This window comes from Lithobates pipiens, unplaced genomic scaffold (genome assembly GCF_037356315.1).
Source record: "Lithobates pipiens isolate NorthernLeopardFrog02 unplaced genomic scaffold, aLitPip1_a1.2 Scaffold_11, whole genome shotgun sequence".
In the NCBI taxonomy this organism is placed as follows: Eukaryota; Metazoa; Chordata; class Amphibia; order Anura; family Ranidae; genus Lithobates; species Lithobates pipiens.
In genome coordinates, this window is record NW_027507696.1 from 20,573,581 (window position 1) to 20,592,544 (window position 18,964).

The 18,964-nt window shown below is 40.7% G+C and overlaps 1 protein-coding gene across 1 annotated transcript in view; it reads left to right on the plus strand.

Moving 5' to 3' along the window:
• REC8 (REC8 meiotic recombination protein) overlaps nucleotides 1–18,964 on the plus strand; it is a 76,284-nt gene that overhangs the window by 35,744 nt on the left and 21,576 nt on the right. The window contains exons 8-11 of the mRNA XM_077469592.1: nucleotides 5,032–5,752; nucleotides 10,197–10,254; nucleotides 12,446–12,528; nucleotides 16,435–16,478. Of these exons, the coding sequence (XP_077325718.1) occupies nucleotides 5,032–5,752; nucleotides 10,197–10,254; nucleotides 12,446–12,528; nucleotides 16,435–16,478 (906 nt within the window). The remainder of the gene's footprint in view (nucleotides 1–5,031; nucleotides 5,753–10,196; nucleotides 10,255–12,445; nucleotides 12,529–16,434; nucleotides 16,479–18,964) is intronic.

Here is an 18,964-nt window from a genome sequence, read left to right on the forward strand (position 1 = left end):
CTTATATTTTTAGAGGATCAAATATAAGAACATTCAGAAGATTAAGAGACCAATGACAAAAGTGATTTACCTAGTATGGTACAAATGATTAATTCAAGAAACAAAATTAGACTGAGAATGATCAACTTACTGTGCTATCTTTTCAAAATTAAACTAAAGGCAAAAAACTGCATCTTCATAACTAATATCCTCCAGACCCTTTATTAGCTTTGTTGCCATTCTTTGTACTCGACTCCATTTCCAGTACATCCATCCTGAGGACTGGTGCCCAGAACTGGACAGCATACTCTAGGTGCGGCCGGACCAGAGTCTTGTAGAGTGGGAGAATTATCGTTTTATTTCTGCAATTAATCCCCTTTTTAATGCATGCCAATATTCTCTGTGCTATTCTCTGTGCTTTGTTAGCAACGGCCTGGCATTACATGCCATTGCTGAGCCTACCATCTACTAGAACCCCCAGGTCCTTTTCCATCCTAGATTCCCCCAGAGGTTCTCTCCCCAGTGTATAGATTGCATTCATATTTCTGCCAACCAAATACATTATTTTACATTTAACCTTATTTGCCATGTAGTTACCCACCCCATTAACCTCTTCTGTTGTTTGCTCCTATGACTACTGTTGGAAACATGCTGCCACTGCTTCTATTTACGGTTTAGACCTTACTGTCAGATACAACATATTTGGTCCACACTGTCCGTCCATAACCTAAAGCTCCAATTTCATGAACCTCTAGATCTATAAATCAGTGGACATCAACTCTGTCCTCAGGGCCCACTAACAGGCCAGTTTTATGTATTACCTTGGGGAGATGCAGATTAGAATGCTGCAATCACTGAGCAGCAAATTATATCACCTGTCATGTATTTCAGTTATCTTGCAAACCTGGCCTGTTAGTGGGCCCTGAGGACAGGGTTGATGACCACTGCTGTAAATTAACAGTTAATCTCTCCAGAGGTTTGTCAGCAGTGTTAATTTGCAGCAAATTTCGATTTAGTTTAAGTCTTAGGCTGGGTTCACACTGCTGCGGCTACGAGAACTGGATGTGATTCGCACCGCACTGCAGTGCAAATCACATCCGATCTCTGTGCGATGCGAGTTCAGCCATACAGATAGTATGGCTGAATTCGCATCGCACCCGCCCCAAACTCGCACAGGACCCTTTTTTTTGGTCTGCAGCAGAATCGGATCGCATGGGTGTTCACACCATGCGATCCGATTCCTGTCCGAGTTTGCAGATCGCACTCTTTAGACACCACAATATTTCCAGCTTTTTAACAGCTCAGTAACATCTCTTGTTACTATTCAGACCTGACAAATCTTTAGCTCTTGCCCATTAGTTGCAGCAGGTTAACATTGAGGCTGTGTAAAGTAAACCTGTCATGAGAGAAATCTTGTAGTTGCTTCTGATGCATCATCCTAAGAAACATTAATCTACATATGGTGGTCACTAACCAATTAAAAAAAAAAAAAAACTATAATGAAAAAAATACAGTGGCTGGCATAGCTGACGTTCTTCTGAAAATGCTAGTTGCTTCGCTGGTATGTTGACCCATTAGCCTAAATACGTGTTGAGCCACTAATCAGAAGCAGATACGCAGTTCAGGAAGTTGAAAAAAAAGTTGTCCTTATCTGCATACTTGTTCTGGTTTTGGATCAGCATTGAAGCCGTTGAGTCGGCACGACAGTCAGCAATTTTGGAAGCTGAATTCAGCAGTGGCAGCCTCCATATTTTCTCCTATGGCAAGTTTCCTTTAAATAACCTCATTTGGGTTTGATTTTGGTCTTCAGCTGGTCGAAGGACTTGATTCTCTAAAGCCCCATACACACTATCAGATTTTCTGCTGATTTTTTTCCTTCAGATTTACCAAAACCATATAATATGAGGCCAAACCTTAGGAGTTTCAATTTGTATGCAATCAGGCAGGCCCTTGCACTACATGGTTTTGGTAACTCTGAAGGAAAAAATCTGCAGAAAATCTGATAGTGTGTATGGGGCTTATGTGTCAGCAAATGCCAATGTGCAGAAGCCTTTCAGGGGCTTGAGCAGTGAAATAGTTTAGAATACTAATGACCAGACATGCTGTGTGCACCATTCCAAGGGTTGTTTTGCCTCCCTATGAACAGATGTGTGTTCACACGCAAATGTAAACTGCAGAGGGAACACCGATCAGCAGGTATAAAAAATATTCATGTTTGTCCAGCACATTTTATTTGATTAGTATTTATGCTCTCATTAGGTGACTGAAAAAAAGAAAAGCAGGTACAAGGCTGTAGATAGGATGTAAATATGATCCTAAATAGCTGAGGAAGAATGCTGAATCAAGTGGATGTTTTTCTTTTTATATATACTGTAGATATGTATGTAAAGCAGTGGTCTGCAAACTGCGACCCTTTGCTTGCCTTTAGCCAGTCCTTGAGGCACTATTCCTTCCACTGACGCCAACATTGATGGATAATTCCTTCCACTGACAACAAAAATGGGGCACTATTCTCCCCCTAATACCAAAGATCAGGCATTGTTTAATCCCACTGGACACAGTTTGGCTCCCCCTTAAAGCCTGAATGCAAAATTGTTTGATGATTATCACTCCTAGATATGCCACATCCGTAAATCTAAGAGAAGCAAAGTAAACCCGTGGGGGGGGGGGGGGGGGGACTTTTAAGGTACTCAAAACATATATTCCATAAAAATAGTACAAGTTATTAAAAAACATGATTAAAACTGTATCACAAGTAGAAAAGCATAGAATTTACAGAATACATTTAGAAATGTACATATACAGAAATGTAAATGCCGATGGATGTCCTCAACCCAACGCGTTTCATGGTCTGTATCTATCCCCTTCATCAAAAACGAGAGAGGAATCATACATCTTTAATTGAAGGCCTGCAGTTTAGGACTAGGAACTGAGGGGATCTGTGTGTGGATCCTGTGTGATGGATGGTGTTGTTACCCAGCTCCAGCCCTGAATTCAGGGTTGGGTTAATTTTTCTTCACCTGAAGCCTTAAGGACAGTAAACCTGGCCCTTTCTTTAGAAAGTTTGGATGTACAGTATATTCATATTTCTGTATTAGTTAGTGCTTCTGTTTCTCATCTCCAGCCTAGCAAACCTGCATTACAATAAATTATAGATTAGAAATTGAGGTTTTCATTAGCTCTCATACTCATTAGACATGTGCGATTCGTTTCGTACGAATCTCAAATTCGTACGAATTTCTCAAAATTCGTACGAATTTCTCAAAATTCGTACGAATTTCTCAAAATTCGTACGAATTTCTCAAAATTTGTACGAATTTCTCAAAATTCGTACGTTTGGGAAGATCCGAAATACGAATTGCCGTGCGTCCGAATTCTGTACGGAATACGAACTTTTGTTTACGAATTCCGGATTTCGGATCAGCGTTTTTTGCGGCGTTTTTTACCGCGGTTCGCGGCGTTTTTTACCGCGTTTTTCAGTCATTATGCTTATTATGACTTGCAGAAGACTTCTGTGATAGAAGTCAATGTAAGTTGCTTGAAGACATCAGTGAAGGACTTTCATCCTCTCTGGGCTGCCAAGAAAAGAACAAAATGATACAATGCTTCTTCTTCAATGGGCTGAACTCCGTGTGTAGAAGTTCTCAGTTTAACCAAAGACTAAATCTTTTTTGACACTTGTTGCTTACAAGTAAAAATCCAGTATTTTCTGCTAAAAAAATCACTCAGAAGCCCCAAAAATTATATATATTTTTTTATATATATTTTTTATATATATCACGGTGCTGGTGATCATCTCCTGCACCTTCTTCTTTGCCTACCCTGACATTCCCTCGCCTCCATTATCTCAAGATTCCTGCATTTTCAGAATTTCACATATAAAAAAAGAATGCTTGTAGTTGTCGATCCCAGATTCACCTCATACATGTGTTATGCCACGGTGCTGGTGTCAGATCACTCTATCACGGTGCAGGTGTCAGTACTCTATATCACGGTGCTGGTGATCATCTCCTGCACCCTTTTCTTTGCCTACCCTGACCTTCCCTCGCCTCCATTATCTCAAGATTCCTGCATTTTCAGAATTTCACATATAAAAAAAGAATGCTTGTAGTTGTCGATCCCAGATTCACCTCATACATGTGTTATGTCACGGTGCTAGTGTCAGATCACTCTATCACAGTGCAGGTGTCAGTGCTCTATATCACGGTGCTGGTGCTGGTGATCATCTCCTGCACCCTCTTCTTTGCCTACCCTCACCTTCCCTCGCCTCCATTATCTCAAGATTCCTGCATTTTCAGAATTTCACATATAAAAAAAGAATGCTTGTAGTTGTCGATCCCAGATTCACCTCATACATGTGTTATGTCACGGTGCTGGTGTCAGATCACTCTATCACGGTGCAGGTGTCATTGCTGTATGTCACGCTGCTAATGTCAGTGCTTTCTAGAGGTTGACCGAAAAAAAGGGCTAACTTGCGTTTGAAAGACCTCTGCGCAAATACCGCTTCACATAAAATATTGCAACAACTGCTATTTTATTCCCTAGGGTCTCTGCTAAAAAATATATATATAATTTTTGGGGCTTCTGAGTGATTTTCTAGCAGAAAATACTGGATTTTTACTTGTAAGCAACAAGTGTCAAAAAAGATTTAGTCTTTAAATGGTTAAACTGAGAACTTCTACACACGGAGTTCAGCCCATTGAAGAAGAAACATTGTATCATTTTGTTCTTTTCTTGGCAGCCTGCCCAGAGAGGATGAAAGTGCTTCACTGATGTCTTCAGGCAACTTACATTGACTTCTATCACAGAAGTCTTCTGCAAGTCATAATAAGCATAATGAGCAATGTTTTTGCCTTTAAATTCATGGTAAAGAACGTTCGTACGAAAATTCGTATTTCGTACGAAACAGAACGGAATTTCGGACACGAAATACGAATTACGAATAAATTTTATTACGAATCGAAACAGAACGAAACAAATTTTTTGACGGCGCCCATGTCTAATACTCATGTCTGTCTGTCATTTCCTTACCGGAGTCCCCTTGCCTTGTAGATTGGCCAAGACCTCCCAGAGCTGAGTGCCCTTGATTTGGAGTTACTTGCATCCGATCTTCCTGCATTTCCTGAAGCTGAAACCTTACCAGACCACCGTAAGAGAGGCAAACAAGAACCAAAAGACAATGGTCTGCCAGAAACCGAAAAACCCAAAAAGCCTCGGAAGGAACGGGAAGTCCAGAAAGATGACAGAGAAACAAGCCTGGGGATGGAGAGGGAAATGCAACTCCAACTTGAAAGAGAGAGGTACGAGGCTGAAATTGAGAAAAGAAGACGAGAGCTTCAGGAAATGGAAAGAAGCATAAAACTTCTAAGGGAAGAACAAAGACAAATGGAGCGCCAAAGAGAATCTGAAAGACAGCAAGAGAGAGAAATTAGAAAAGAAATAGAAAGGGAAGTCCTACAGGAGATGGAAAAGGAAATGGAGCATCTGAGAGAAGCTAGAGAGGAGCTGGATTATCTTCAAATCACTGGTGCGGGAGAAGAGCTCCTGCTGGAGCAGCGTAAAGAAATTCAGCGTCTGAAAGAGTTAGTGAAAGAGAGAGCAAGCCAGTGGGAGGCAGAAAAGTTACTGCAGCTCCAACTAGAAAGGGAAAAGGATAGAGAGCGTTTGAAGGAACGTGAGAGAAAGAGGAAACAAATAAAAGAGGCTGAACAGGAAATGGAAGCACTGAAGACAACTCTGATGGAGATAGAAGAGGAGAGAAGAACAGAGGGAGGTAGAAGGCTCTCAAATATACAGGATAATGTTGGCTGCCATTGACCAGTCTGTTTGATTGGATGGCTGAAATGATCATTTTACAGTCCAAACTGAATTCTGCATTAAAATTGATCAACTTCAATGTCAAAAAATATTTTTTAAAAAGTAAACAAAACCTAATCCGTACACAAGGAGAAGTTTGAAATTAGCCAGAAAAGTCAGTTAAAATTGATTGAACTGGTATTGAAATACAATCTGTTATTCTGATCAAATCATACAATTATGAAATGATCAGACCAATGCATGAATGGCCACTGTAAAACAGAATTATGAAAGACTTGTGTGCTTGATTAAGGTGAACCTATGCTTTACCAATGCAAGGCTGAGCAAAATCTTCACTTTAATACTCTCTCCACAACATCACATAATCACCTTCACTCTCCCGCCACTCAGTTCAGCCACAGGAAGCATAGAAAATAAGTCATGTGTGTAAGGTTGGAGCTTACAGTAAGGCTGAGGACATTCCTTACTACCGTGTGACAGTGCTGAGCCAATCACCAAGCATCAGTGCTGTCACATGGACCAAGTCACATGCTTCTCCATACACTAAAAAATAAGTATTTTCTTTGCCCCCAGTGGCTGAACAGAGCACTGCAGATCTGAAGATTCCTGTGTGGCCTGCTTACTTGTTGGGTTGTGATTGTGCATCCTCCCAGTGCATTGGATTCTTAGTATATAACTAACTGCACTGAAGGTTTTCTTTTTTTTTCGTTTATATTTGCTAGTCGATATGATAATCGTCCTAGATCCCAAACTGGGTGGTAGTGGTCTAGCCACGCCTGCTGATGGGTTTGTTAGAGTAAGATCTTTTATCTGGATGGGGCTAAACATTTCTTTGATATAGATGTATCATGACTATAATATTCCTCACAAAAAGCAGATACATTAATATAAAACATATTAAAATGTTTGTGTATGTAAACCGTCACCTTGTAAAACAGCCCATTCAGTTTAAAATACAAACAAAAGGCAAAACATTATAAATACCCTTTTTTGTAAGTGCTTATATTTCCTCTGTTCTCAGCTACATAAGAGCTGGGGGGACGAGAAACAGCATCACACTGAACTTCCCAATGAAAGTCTGTGCAGGGGCAGGGGGGCATGTCACAACAAGTCTGATCATTGGAGACAAGCATACTGAATTCCCAGCATAGCTAAAGAACTGACCACACTGTGTTATCGTGCCTAGTGTGGTCAGTTTTTAATAGGAGAGCAGAGGGGCTGACAGGAACACCAAGGATTTCACATAAAGTAAGCAATGCAAACAGGATACTTTCTCATACAAGTACATGGTTCAGGAGGCACATATCAGGAATAAGAAATGCTGGATTTACATATTCTTTAGTTTGCCAGAACATTTCTACCCAATGCACATTGTAGCATTTAACCACTTCAGCTCTCTCATATGTACATCCTTTATGGACCAGAGCAAGTATTACATTTCTGTTTTTGGCCTGTTTATTTGACATTAACTTTGTCAGTACTTAAAGTAGAACTAAAGGCAAAACTTTTTTTCATTTTGGATAGAGTAAAGGAGTTTTATAACCCGTGTCAGATTTTTTTTTTTTTCCACATCTGTGTCCCATTACACAGATTCCCCTTCACTTCCTGTCCCATCACCAAACAGGAAGTGAAAGGAAATCCCCACAAATTTAGGGAATTCCTTGGGGACCCCCTGGTTACCAAAACTAGTGTCCCCATTGGAAGATTTCCCCTCTATTACTTTTCTGGGGACCATCCAAATTTTTGGGATTTTTCTTTTACTTTCAATGATAATGGTAAACAGGACAAATAGAGAGGGGGGATTTCCTTAACAGGGGTGGAGACAGCAATAAAAACTGACAGGTGTTCTAATCCCTCTTCCCTCTATCCAAAACGTAAAAAAATAAAAAGTTTTGTCTTTAGTTGCATTTTTTTTCCGGACAAACAAGACTTTCTTTTGGAGATATTGTCTTGCAAAAATAATTTTATTTTCTCTGCAATCCATAGGCAAAAATTAACAACACTAAAAAAATCTATATATATTTTTTTTACTTTGATCCGTTAAAAAGAAAATGGATCTTACTGCAGATAAGAAATATACACTTTATTCTATAATCTTCTAAAATGAATAATTATTTTTCTGATACAAAGCATTGTAAAGGTAATAACAAAAGAAATAAGAACTTTTTTTTTCAATTATTGCACATTTTTAAACTCAAAAAATAAAAATAAAAATGAACAAACAGGACAAATAAAAATGAACAAAAAAGTTTAAAGCTGAACTCCGGACAAATTTTTTATTTGTTTCCCCATGCAATGGGGCTGTGCCCGCACTGTACAGGTTAACTGCTTGTTTTGTGTAGGGGTGAGCAGAAAGCTTATATACTCACCCAATCCTTCGATCCTCCAGAAAACAACACTTCCCCACAGTCCAGTGCTGGACTTTTCCTGGTCTATGGAACCTGCTCTGGTCGTGCAGTCTTGCGCATGGACCAGTCTTGTGCATGGACCAGTCTTGTGCTCGGAGGATTAGGTACGTATAGCTCCGTTTTCCTCTCCCTTAGACAAAAACGAGCATTTAAAGGAGTTGTAAAGGCAGAAGGTTTTTTATCCTAATGCATTCTATGCATTAAGATAAAAAACCTTCTGGATGTAGCAGCCTCCCCAGCAACCCCCTAATTACTTACCTGAGCCCCATCTCTCTCAAGCTATGTCCACGAGTGTCTTAGCCATCCGGGACTCTCTGCTTGATTGGCTGAGACACAGCAGTGGTGCCACTGGCTCCTGCGGATGTCAAAGTCAGCTAGCCAATCAGGGGAGAGAGGGGGCAGGGTCGGGGCTCCATGTCTGATCAGACACACAGAGCTGTAACTCGGCTTGGGTGTCCCCATAGCAAGCTGCTGGCTATGGGGGCACTCGATAGGAGGGAGGGCCCAGGAGCAGCAAATAAGAGGACGATCTGGGCTACTCTGTGCAAAACCAACCTCACAGAGCAGGTAAGTATAATATGTTTGTTATTTTAAAAAAAACAAGACTTTACAATCCCTTTAACTCGTGCAGTGTAGGCACAGACCCACTGCATGGGAATAATGTATTGCTTGCAGTTTGGCTTTAAATATCAATGGTTAAAAAAAAAAAAAAGAGAGAGAATTAGAGTAAACTAAGGGTTAAAAAGGGGCAATAGGTACACACTTTATTATTACTGATGAGCTAGCGTTAACTGACCTTACATGCAGATAGAAGTTCACCCCTTTGATCCGCAGATCAACGAAACAGAGTAAATACAAAGTAACAATAATGTTACTTGTATCTCTGAATCATTCTTCAGAACGACCATTTTTGTTTTTTACAGCAGTGGTCATAATAGCTGCTGCATTCTACAGCAGGATCTGGCTTGACAGATAGAAATTGCTGGCAAGTGTTGTGGGTAGCCAGCGTGCCCAGCGTCTACAACTGGTTGTGTTTTTACATATATTTAGATGTACTTTTGGTTTGCTTCTTTGCATTTTAATATGTTTTATGTGTTTGTCTGCATTTTAAAACCCATTTGAATCAACTAAATACATTGCAGGTGAATCAGAACAAAATATGTTACAAGCCTTACCATGCATAAGCTCCATCGCAATTTTGCTGGCCGAATTTCCGCCAGCAAAAGATTGAGAGCAGGTTCTCAATTTTTCAGACGGAAAAAGTTTTGATCAGAAAACCATCATAGCTTTTTCCGACGAGAATTCCGATCGTGTGTACGCGGCATTACTGTTTGTTTTCTTTAGAAAGCAACAACCTGAGTAGAAAAGCATGTTCCCTGTCAGCATGCTGAAAAGGGTCCTTGCTCTCTGTGGGCAAGCAATGGTCTTTCTAGAGAGCTCTCCAATCAGCAGAGAGCATGGGACTTTGCTGGTTGCAGAGCCATAAGGTCCAACTGAGTAGATGTCATGTTAGACCTCTGCAGAGAGACCAATGCTTCCCTAAAAGGAGTGAGTGTTTTTCCGATCAGCAGAGAGCATGAGCTTTGCTGATTGCAGAGCCATAAGGTCAGGCTGAGTAGGGGTTATGTTAGACCTCAGCAGAGAGACCAGTTTCCCACAGAAAGCAATGGTTCTTCCAATCAACAGAGCATGAGCTTTGCTGCTTGCAGAGCCATAAGGCCCAACTGACTAGGGGTCATGTTAGACCTCTGCAGAGAGACCACTGCTTCCCTGTAGAGAGCAAGGGTTCATCTTTGCAGCATGCTGCCAGTGAACTGGCTTTTCTACTCAGTCTGTGACTGCTTTCTAAAGAAATGAAATGTGCAGAAGAACCTGATATGCATTAATCCCCCACACTGAAGTACAGCACTGTAAATGATCTATGGTTGTGATGCCACGCGGGACATGTATAAGAAAAAAACAATCCCATGAACTTGTTTTTATTTTTTTCAGAGCATGTGGATGAAACACGTAGAAGCGTAACAGAAGTTAAAGGTTCCCCAATTCCAGGGTGAAGTAACATTAGACATGTTTATTGATTATTCAGTTATTTTATTAAAATAAGAAAGTTAAATAGTGTAACAAGTTTTTCTTCCCAGTGTTTGTGAATAAATGCTTCAACAGTAAATGAGTAACTGGGGAATGGCCAAGTAATAAATACCTCAAATGTGACTGCTTATGGTATGAAATATACCTAGGGACGGGGACACATAGAGTCTGTTGATCTCGGGCTCTGTTTGCACTGCTTGATATCTGGCTTTATTAGGTATGGGGAAAAATGGCTGGTAGGATGGGTTAGAAAGGAATGGGTGGGAGGTAAGGGGGAAAAATTGCTTTATCACCGAATAGGCCTTTAACTTCGGTAAGAGTGTCTACAAACAGAAGCATATGTGACGTGTGCACATGCACTGTATACTTGATGTGATTTGTCTGTTACCAGAAGTCATTGACTACCATTTGATAACTATCTTACCATGTAATAAAATGATGCTTACGTATTACTCTTACTGCGACACTATGGTTGATTTACTAAAGGCAAATATACTGTGCACTACAAGTGCAGTTACTCTAGATCTTAGTGTTATGGAATTATTTCTGATTGGAACTCTAAAAACAGAAGTTAATACTGCAGATGCAGAAACAGATTCACACAATGCAATCACTGTGTTTAAAATGTCCGTTCAGTGCCAAAATATATTATTACATTTTATACATAGATAAGAAAGGGATGGTGTGAGATGTTATTAAAAACTAACAAATAGAAATATGTTATTAAAAGATAACAAATAGAAATATGTTATTAAAAGCTAGCAAATAGAACAATTGCAAAAGTAAAACCTTGAAAGGGGAGGGGGGAGTAGCGGCAGAGAGAGAGAGAGAGAGAGAGAGAGAGAGAGAGAGAGAGAGAGAGCTTCTAGCAGAAGATGTGTCTGTGTGTTAGGTGAAGGTTACAGAACACATTTCAACAGTGAGAACAAAATGGAGTCTCTTGTGCTTAAATGAACAATACAGTGAATGTCCATGTCACTTAGTAATTGAGGGGAAGATCTGCTGATTTCTATCATCCAATCATGTACAACAAAAAATGCTGTTGTTTTCTTTTCCTTGAATATTCTTTGCAAAGTGATGCTTTACTTCATTAACTAAGCTCTAGGGCAACTGCACATGCAGTGCACAATATATGTACCTTTAGTAAATCAACCCCATTGTGTGCAAGCATGGTAAAAATAAAGAAACCGGCAAACAGGTGAAGTATTCCAAGCAACAAGCTAACTTCTGTCTTGAAGAGGTTATTGCATTCACTATACCTGGATTGCCAAAAATGTAAAATACATATGATAAAATGCTGAATGGCTCCATATGCACTCATTGGGAATACAGACTCTGCCTAATAAATATAGACAGAAATGCTAAAGTAGCAGAAAGAATAGACATTGCCATGGCCGCAGTGCTTTATTTTGTGGCCATGGCAATTTCATCTTGGGCTGCAGAGCTTGTCTAACTGGCTCTGTCATATTAATAAGTCTGCACCCCAACCACAGTCCAAACGCTAGCTGTTTGCCAATTAAAAAAAGTAAAAACAAAAAAAACTAAAAAAAGTACTGAAGGCCTGCCATCCATTGCCTATAATGCCTTTTGAAAATCAATCCACCATGGATCGCTTTTCATAGGAGGGTAAGCATAATTCTGGAATCATCAATTTGGTATCCATTTATAAAACCAAGATAAGCTGTGATAGTAACTATACAGCATAGTTCATTTTTACTTCTCACTTCCACAACACAGTCAGTCATTCACTACACATACCAATCACTTCTCTCATCAGAAGTACAATGGTTATTATTAAATATGCTCTCCTCTGAGAACTTTATACACTGTAAGTAAATAGTCATGATATGTAAAGGCAGGCCAGATCACCTCTTATTAAATGGACACCTTAGTGAACCACGGACCTGGAACAAGTTTGTAACATCTAACTTGCAAGAGGTTTAAAGTCCCAGAGTTTGCACTTTTAGATAATAATCAGTCATGGAATCATCCATAGTCTGCCTTTAATCATAATGCTTGCTCAGACAGAAAGTATTTTTTATTTGGTGTTACTGGAATGATATATGGGACCACTTCACTATTTTCCTGGAATGCTCTGGCATCATTTGCTCAGTACTTTTCTATAGACTTTCCTTCTTCCTTCCTTCCTTCAGTGTCCCTTCAGAAATGGTTTCAGAGCTTGATGCTCCAATGCAGCTGGAGGAAGCACCAGTAGAACCAATCGCTATGCCTTCTGGTAAGATATCACAATAAGATTGCATGCAATTAGTCAAATACAACGTATACTGTATATATATATATATATATATATATATATATATATATATATATATACACACACACATACAGTACACATCTAATTGTATTAAATAAATAAATGTTAATTGGAAGCAAATGGATAGTAGCTAATTCTGGGTTTCTACAGTATAATATGTCAACTAGCTGCATGTTAAAGCCTAAGCTTACCTATGGAAAAAAAAAAACACAGAAACATGGAGGATGGGCATATCATTGAAAGTTTCAGCCCCTCTATTAATGGTAATGATTATGCTACATTCATAGATGCTGTAGTACATCTTCTATGAATGGAGGAGCTGGGCAGAAAGGGTGGGCTCTTGGTGAGTATCTGTCACAGTTCCTCAGTTCTATTAACCCCCATCAAACCAGAGGATTACGGGGTTGGGAGGAGACATTGGAGGAGAAGTATTTCTACTGAATTAAAAGACAGAAGCAAAAGGGACACATCACATTGCAGGTAAGTAAGGTACACTTTGGCTTTACCTGAGCCCCTTCTCGATCCAGTAATGTCCACGAGAGCCTCGACTCTCCAGACTTGCACTTCTGATTTGCTTTTGGCAGTAGTGGGAAACATTGGCCCCCACTGCTGTCAATCACAGCCAGCAAACCAATCAAGAGATGGAGGGGGCAGAATTGACACAGAGCCGTAGCTCGGGAGCACACCTGCTTGGGAGCAAGCTGCTTGTAGGGGGACCCGGCAGGAGGAAGGGGTCAGGAGCACCAGTGAGGGACCCGCAGAAGTTACATCATCTTGGTCTGGCCAATCAAGATGGCTGAAGGTGCCAAACCTAGAAGACGACTGGATAAAGGTGATGGCAACAACAAAGAAGTCACATCACTGGAGCTAAGGTAAGTAAAGCGTGTCACTTTAAAGTGGAGGGCCACCCTGAAAAACAAAAGTACATTAAAATTTTGCAAAAAATCTGAAAAAAAAAGATTTTTTTTTTAAACTTACCAGAAATGCCTGTTGCTAGGCATATCATCCTAATCTGCCTCTTCCTACTCGGCGGTGATCTTCGGTCTTCTCTCCTCCGTGCGGCGTCTTCTGGGGAATGGGGCGCTGTGTGTTCTGGGAACTGTGTGCCCCAGAACACAGCGCACCCCATTCACAAAGCACTGCGCGACTCGCGCATGCGCAGTAGGAAACAGGCAGTGCCTGTTTCCCTTAGTTGGAATGGCGGCGCCGGGACCCGAGAGCCAAGGGACGGGTTAGCCTCAGGCGGCCGACATCGCGGGCGCCCTGGATAGGTAAGTGTGCTTATTAAAAGTCAGCAGCTAGTGTTTGCAGCTGCTGACTTAAAAAAAATTTTTTTTAAGCTGGCTCTCCCCTTTAAGCACCGTTTAAGATGCTTCAGACTAGCCAAGCATGGATTCATTTTTTACAATCAGCCAGCCAATCATAAAAAACTGAACGCATACCCCCATTCACACAAGCGAGGTGGATGGAAAAATCCTCCACACTGTTATTGTATTCTGACAGCGGGCATTCCTTCACTGTCAGATTACACTGATTGGCACTGCAGCCGATTGGCTGCAGCACTGATTGAAGGAGCATTTTCCGACAAGCTGGTTTGAGAGTAGTCAGTCATTAGACTGACTTCTTTGTAACGGGAAGGGCAACAGATGTAAAAAAAAATTTAACTGGTCCCTGCTCAACTGTCCAAATTTCAATCAATCTATGGACAGATTTAAAATGCTGTTGCAGCTTGAAGATTTAGGAAGTTTGTGATAATTAAGCTTTGACAAAAAACTGGGAGCGGATTGGTTTCTATGCATAGCTGCACTAGATTCTAGCTTAAATGAACCACATAGTGTGTAATCCATGGTGTCCAGGCCTTTGAAATGTAGACATCGAGGTTGATTTACTAAAGGCAAATACACTGTGCATTAGAAGTGCACTGCAAGTGCAGTTGCTCTAGATCTGCTGATTTCTATCATCCAATCACGTGCAAGCAAAAATAGATTTTTTTTGTACATTTTCCTTACATGTTCCCCTCAGATCTAGAGCAACTACACATGCAGTGCACAGACTATTTACCTTTAGTAAATCAACACTATAGAGTCATGTAAAATTGCAGAAAGTCCCTCATATATCAGGTACCAAGATATTCATTTTTCACTTAACTACCTGTACCGCTGGAATAGCCAGTTTTGATGCTTTTGCTAAGGTTTGCATAACGGCTGTGAAAATAAATATTACAATTTGGATTGGGAGCCGAAGGCATCCTTTTATTTTAGAGCCTCCCATTAATCCTTCCAGATGCTTTTCTCCAAAATCATATATCATAATTGATAGACAACTATCGAATAGCATTTCATTTTTGTATAATCTAACCAAACATGGAGTAGCGGGCCAACAGACATATGTTCAACAAGTTACATAGATGGTAACAGCACAATGAGATTGGAAGAGGCTTGGATTTAACACTGTGTTTGGTAATTATAAAATTCTCTGCTTTGTCGCCAATGAGAAAACCCTTCTACATCATTCAAGCAATGAGGTTTGTTTACTAAAACTGGAGAGTGCAAATTCTGGTGCAGCTGTGTATGTTAGCCAGTTTCTAACTGCAGCTTGTTCAATTAACCGCTTCAGCCCCGGAAGATTTTACCTCCTTCCTGACCACAGCACTTTTTGCGATTCGACACTACGTCGCTTTACTTGCGCGGTTGTGCGATGTTGCACCCAAACAAAATTTACAAACTTTTTTTTTCCCCACAAATAGAGCTATCTTTTGGTGGTATTTGATCACCTCTGCAGTTTTTATTTTTTGCGCTATAAACAAAAAAAGAGTGACAATTTTGAAAAAAAAAAAAAAACTTTACTTTTTGCTATAATAAATATCCCCCAAAAAGATCACATTTTTTTGTTTCCTTCAGTTTAGGCTGATATGTATTCTTCTACATATTTTTGTTTAAAAAAATCCCAATAAGCGTATATTGATTGGTTTGCGCAAAAGTTATAGCCCCTTCCTAACAGGGGATAGTTTTATGGCATTTTTTTTTATTAGTAATGGCGGTGATCTGCGATTTTCATCAGGACTGCAACATTATGGCAGACACATCGGACACTTTTGACTCTATTTTGGGACCATTGTCATTTATACAGCGATCAGTGCTATAAATATGCACTGATTACTGTGTAAATGACCCTGGCAGTGAAAGGGTTAACCACTAGGGGGCAATGAAGGGTTTAAATGTGTCCCAGGGAGAGATTCTAACTGTGTCACATGACAGAGATCACTGCTCCCGATGACAGGGAGCAGTGATCTCTGTCATGACACAAGCCAGAAGAAGGAAATGCCTTGTTTACATAGGCACTTCCCCGTTCTGAGGCTCCATGGCATGATCGCCGGGAGACTGGCAGACATAGAGTCCGCTGGTCCCGTGGGCATGGTCACGCTATATGTGGCACGCATGTGCCTGCTATCCCTGCCTCTTAAAGGGGATGTACAGGTACTCCCATTTGCCCACTGCTGCCATTGTGCCAACATATATCGGCGTCCAGTGGTCGGCAAGTGGTTAAGCGTTGACAATAAAACCTGGAAGCTGATTGGTTTCTATGCAAAGGTGCACCAGTTTTTGCACTCTTCAGTTTCAGTAAATTAACCCCTCAGTGTTACTTTCTACTATATGCAATATTATATTGTAACATTAATTCCTACAGTAAAGCGAGTTTGTAATAAGTATTAAAGATGCCAGCCAATCAAGGAAAGCTACAGTGTGAATATTGGTTGCTGACTTTATAGTGAGACGGGGACAAGAAGGTTTCTCATACTGTAAAACCACCACTGAATTCTCCTATTTATAGTTCGTAGTACTGAAACCTAGCTGACTTTCTTTCTAGAAGGAGCTCCAGAAATGCCGTCACCCCAACAAGTGTCTCCACAGGTACTGCGTTATGATCTCACATCCATCTGCTCTGTTCTTTACTGTACACTTCTGCTGTTATATTTATGGTTACTCGCTCTGTATAGTTTTCAGGTGTGCCCTGCCATTAATCAATAAAGGTTTAACCACTTCAGCCCCAGAAGATTTGACTGCTCAATGACCAGGCCATTTAACTGACTGCGTTGCTTTAACTGACAATTGCGCGGTCATGCGACGCTGTCCTCAAACAAAATTGACGTCATTTTTTTCCCACAAATAGAGCTTTCTTTTGGTGGTATTTGATTACCTCTGCGGTTTTTAATTCATTCTTATTTTATTGAGATATAAAAGCAAGATAGGAGGGGGAAAAAAAAAAGTACAGAATATTCCAACATATTCGTTTTACATTGTTACATAAACATAAAAAAGAAACCACAAAGAAATCCACTCTACTACAGTGGTGTCGAACTATCACGAGGTCAAAGTGTTTGTTTTGAGCTTCGATTTAGGTAGTATGGTAGAAGAGCCTGTAGTCCTACAATGATTAGTCTAAGTTAAAGTGGGTGTGTGCGCACCACTATCCTCTCAGCGAGTGATGCCCACTCATTACAGGTAGTCTAGGGCTATTGTTCTCATTCTGGTAACGTTCACTCTGGGGGGGAAGCTCTGTATGTGCCACCATTCTGGTCTAATGAGACTGGAGGTCATAACTTAAGTAATCGGGTATTACTGCAACTTGTATAGGGGAGGGAAGAAAGGGGGAAGAGAGTGAGGAAAGAGGGGTCAGGACAGTAAAGAGCTTAGGGATCAAAAGGTATACATGCCACCCTGATCACACAGGTGTATCGGTAGAGTCCTCTGTGGCCCATGAGATAAACTCTGAGGAATATCGAAACACCGACCATGAGGTCCAGGTCTTAGAGAATTGTTCCTCCCTACCCGTTTCCTGCGACAACATTCTTTCCAATCTATTAATTCGGTCCACTTCAATTGCCCAATCCCCCAGGGAAGGCATGCTCGTCGACTTCCAATGTCTGGGCAACACCGTTCTGGCAGCCGCCAAAAAGTGACGCAGAACGTCTTTCTTGACTGACTTAAGTGGTCCCGGGAGCAGAGATAGCAGAGCCATCTCAGGAGAGGGTGCAATGGAGGTCGCCATGAGTTTGCAGTACAAGTCAAGGATCTTTTGCCAGAACTTCCTCACAGGAGGGCATGCCCACCAAATGTGAAGTAAGGTTCCCTTAGATGACAAGCAACGCCAGCAAGTATCCGGAAGTGTCGAGTTGATTCGGTGCAAAGTCGAAGGGCATCTGTACCAGCGGGTCAACAGCTTGAACCCCTTTTCTTGAGAATTGGAGGCTATGGACATTTTGTGGGTCAGTATGAAGCACTTTTTTCCAGTCTACAGGCAAGATGGAGTGGCCCAGGTCTTCCTCCCATGCCTGTGTGTATGGGGGAAGGTCAGGATTATAAGCCACATGTAAGAGGGAATATAATTGAGAGACTACATGTGTAGGAGGGGTGGCCTGGAGCAGCATGCCCTCCAAGTCCGTTAAGTCAGCGAGTACATTAGGTAACGATTGGAAAGTGCGAATGAAGACCTCTGCGGTTTTTATTTTTTGCGCTATAAGCAAAAGAAGAGCGACAATTTAAAAAACAAAACAAAAAAAAAAAAAACACAATATCTTTTACTTTTTGCTATTATAAATATCCCACATTTTTTTTTCAAAAACAATAATTTTTTCCTCAATTTAGGCCGATATGTATTCTGCATATTTTTGGTAAAAAAAAATAAAAAAATTGTATATTGATTGGTTTGCGCAAAAGTTATAGCGTCTACAAAATAAGGGATAGATTTATGGCATTTTAATTATTATTATTTATTTTTTTACTAGTAATGGCAGCAATCTGTGATTTTTATCTGGACTGCGATGTTGCGGCAGACAAATTGGACACTTTTGACACATTCTGTGTTCTAACTGTAGGGGGATGGGACTGTCTAGGAGGAGAGAGAAAGAGATCGGTGTTCATACTTAGTATGAACACACGATCTGTCTCTACTCCCTTGAACGAACCGGGATTTGTGTGTTTCCCAGTTTTCGCTCTATCACGAGTGATCGCGAGTGCCTGGCAGTCATCACGCACTCGCATCAGCTCTGGGCACATGCTGCATGCCCCTAGTGGCCAAAAGGAAAGTGACGTAAGTTAATGTTGATTTGTACAGCCGATGTAACCAGTTTTACAGCGGCGGTTGGTCCAGAAGTGGTTAAAGTGGATGTACTAAATCAGGTGGCTTACTCCTGCTCTGTTCTTCTGTTATCAGCCTGATAATGTCTGACAAGTTCTCTGAGATGGGGGAAACCAGACTGCAATTTGTGTCTGGGGAGGTTTCTATAAATACACAGAGCAAAATTATAAATGCAACACTTTTGTGTTTGCCCCTATTTATCATGAGCTGAACTCAAAGACCTATGACTTTTTCTATGTACACAAAAGGCCTATTTCTC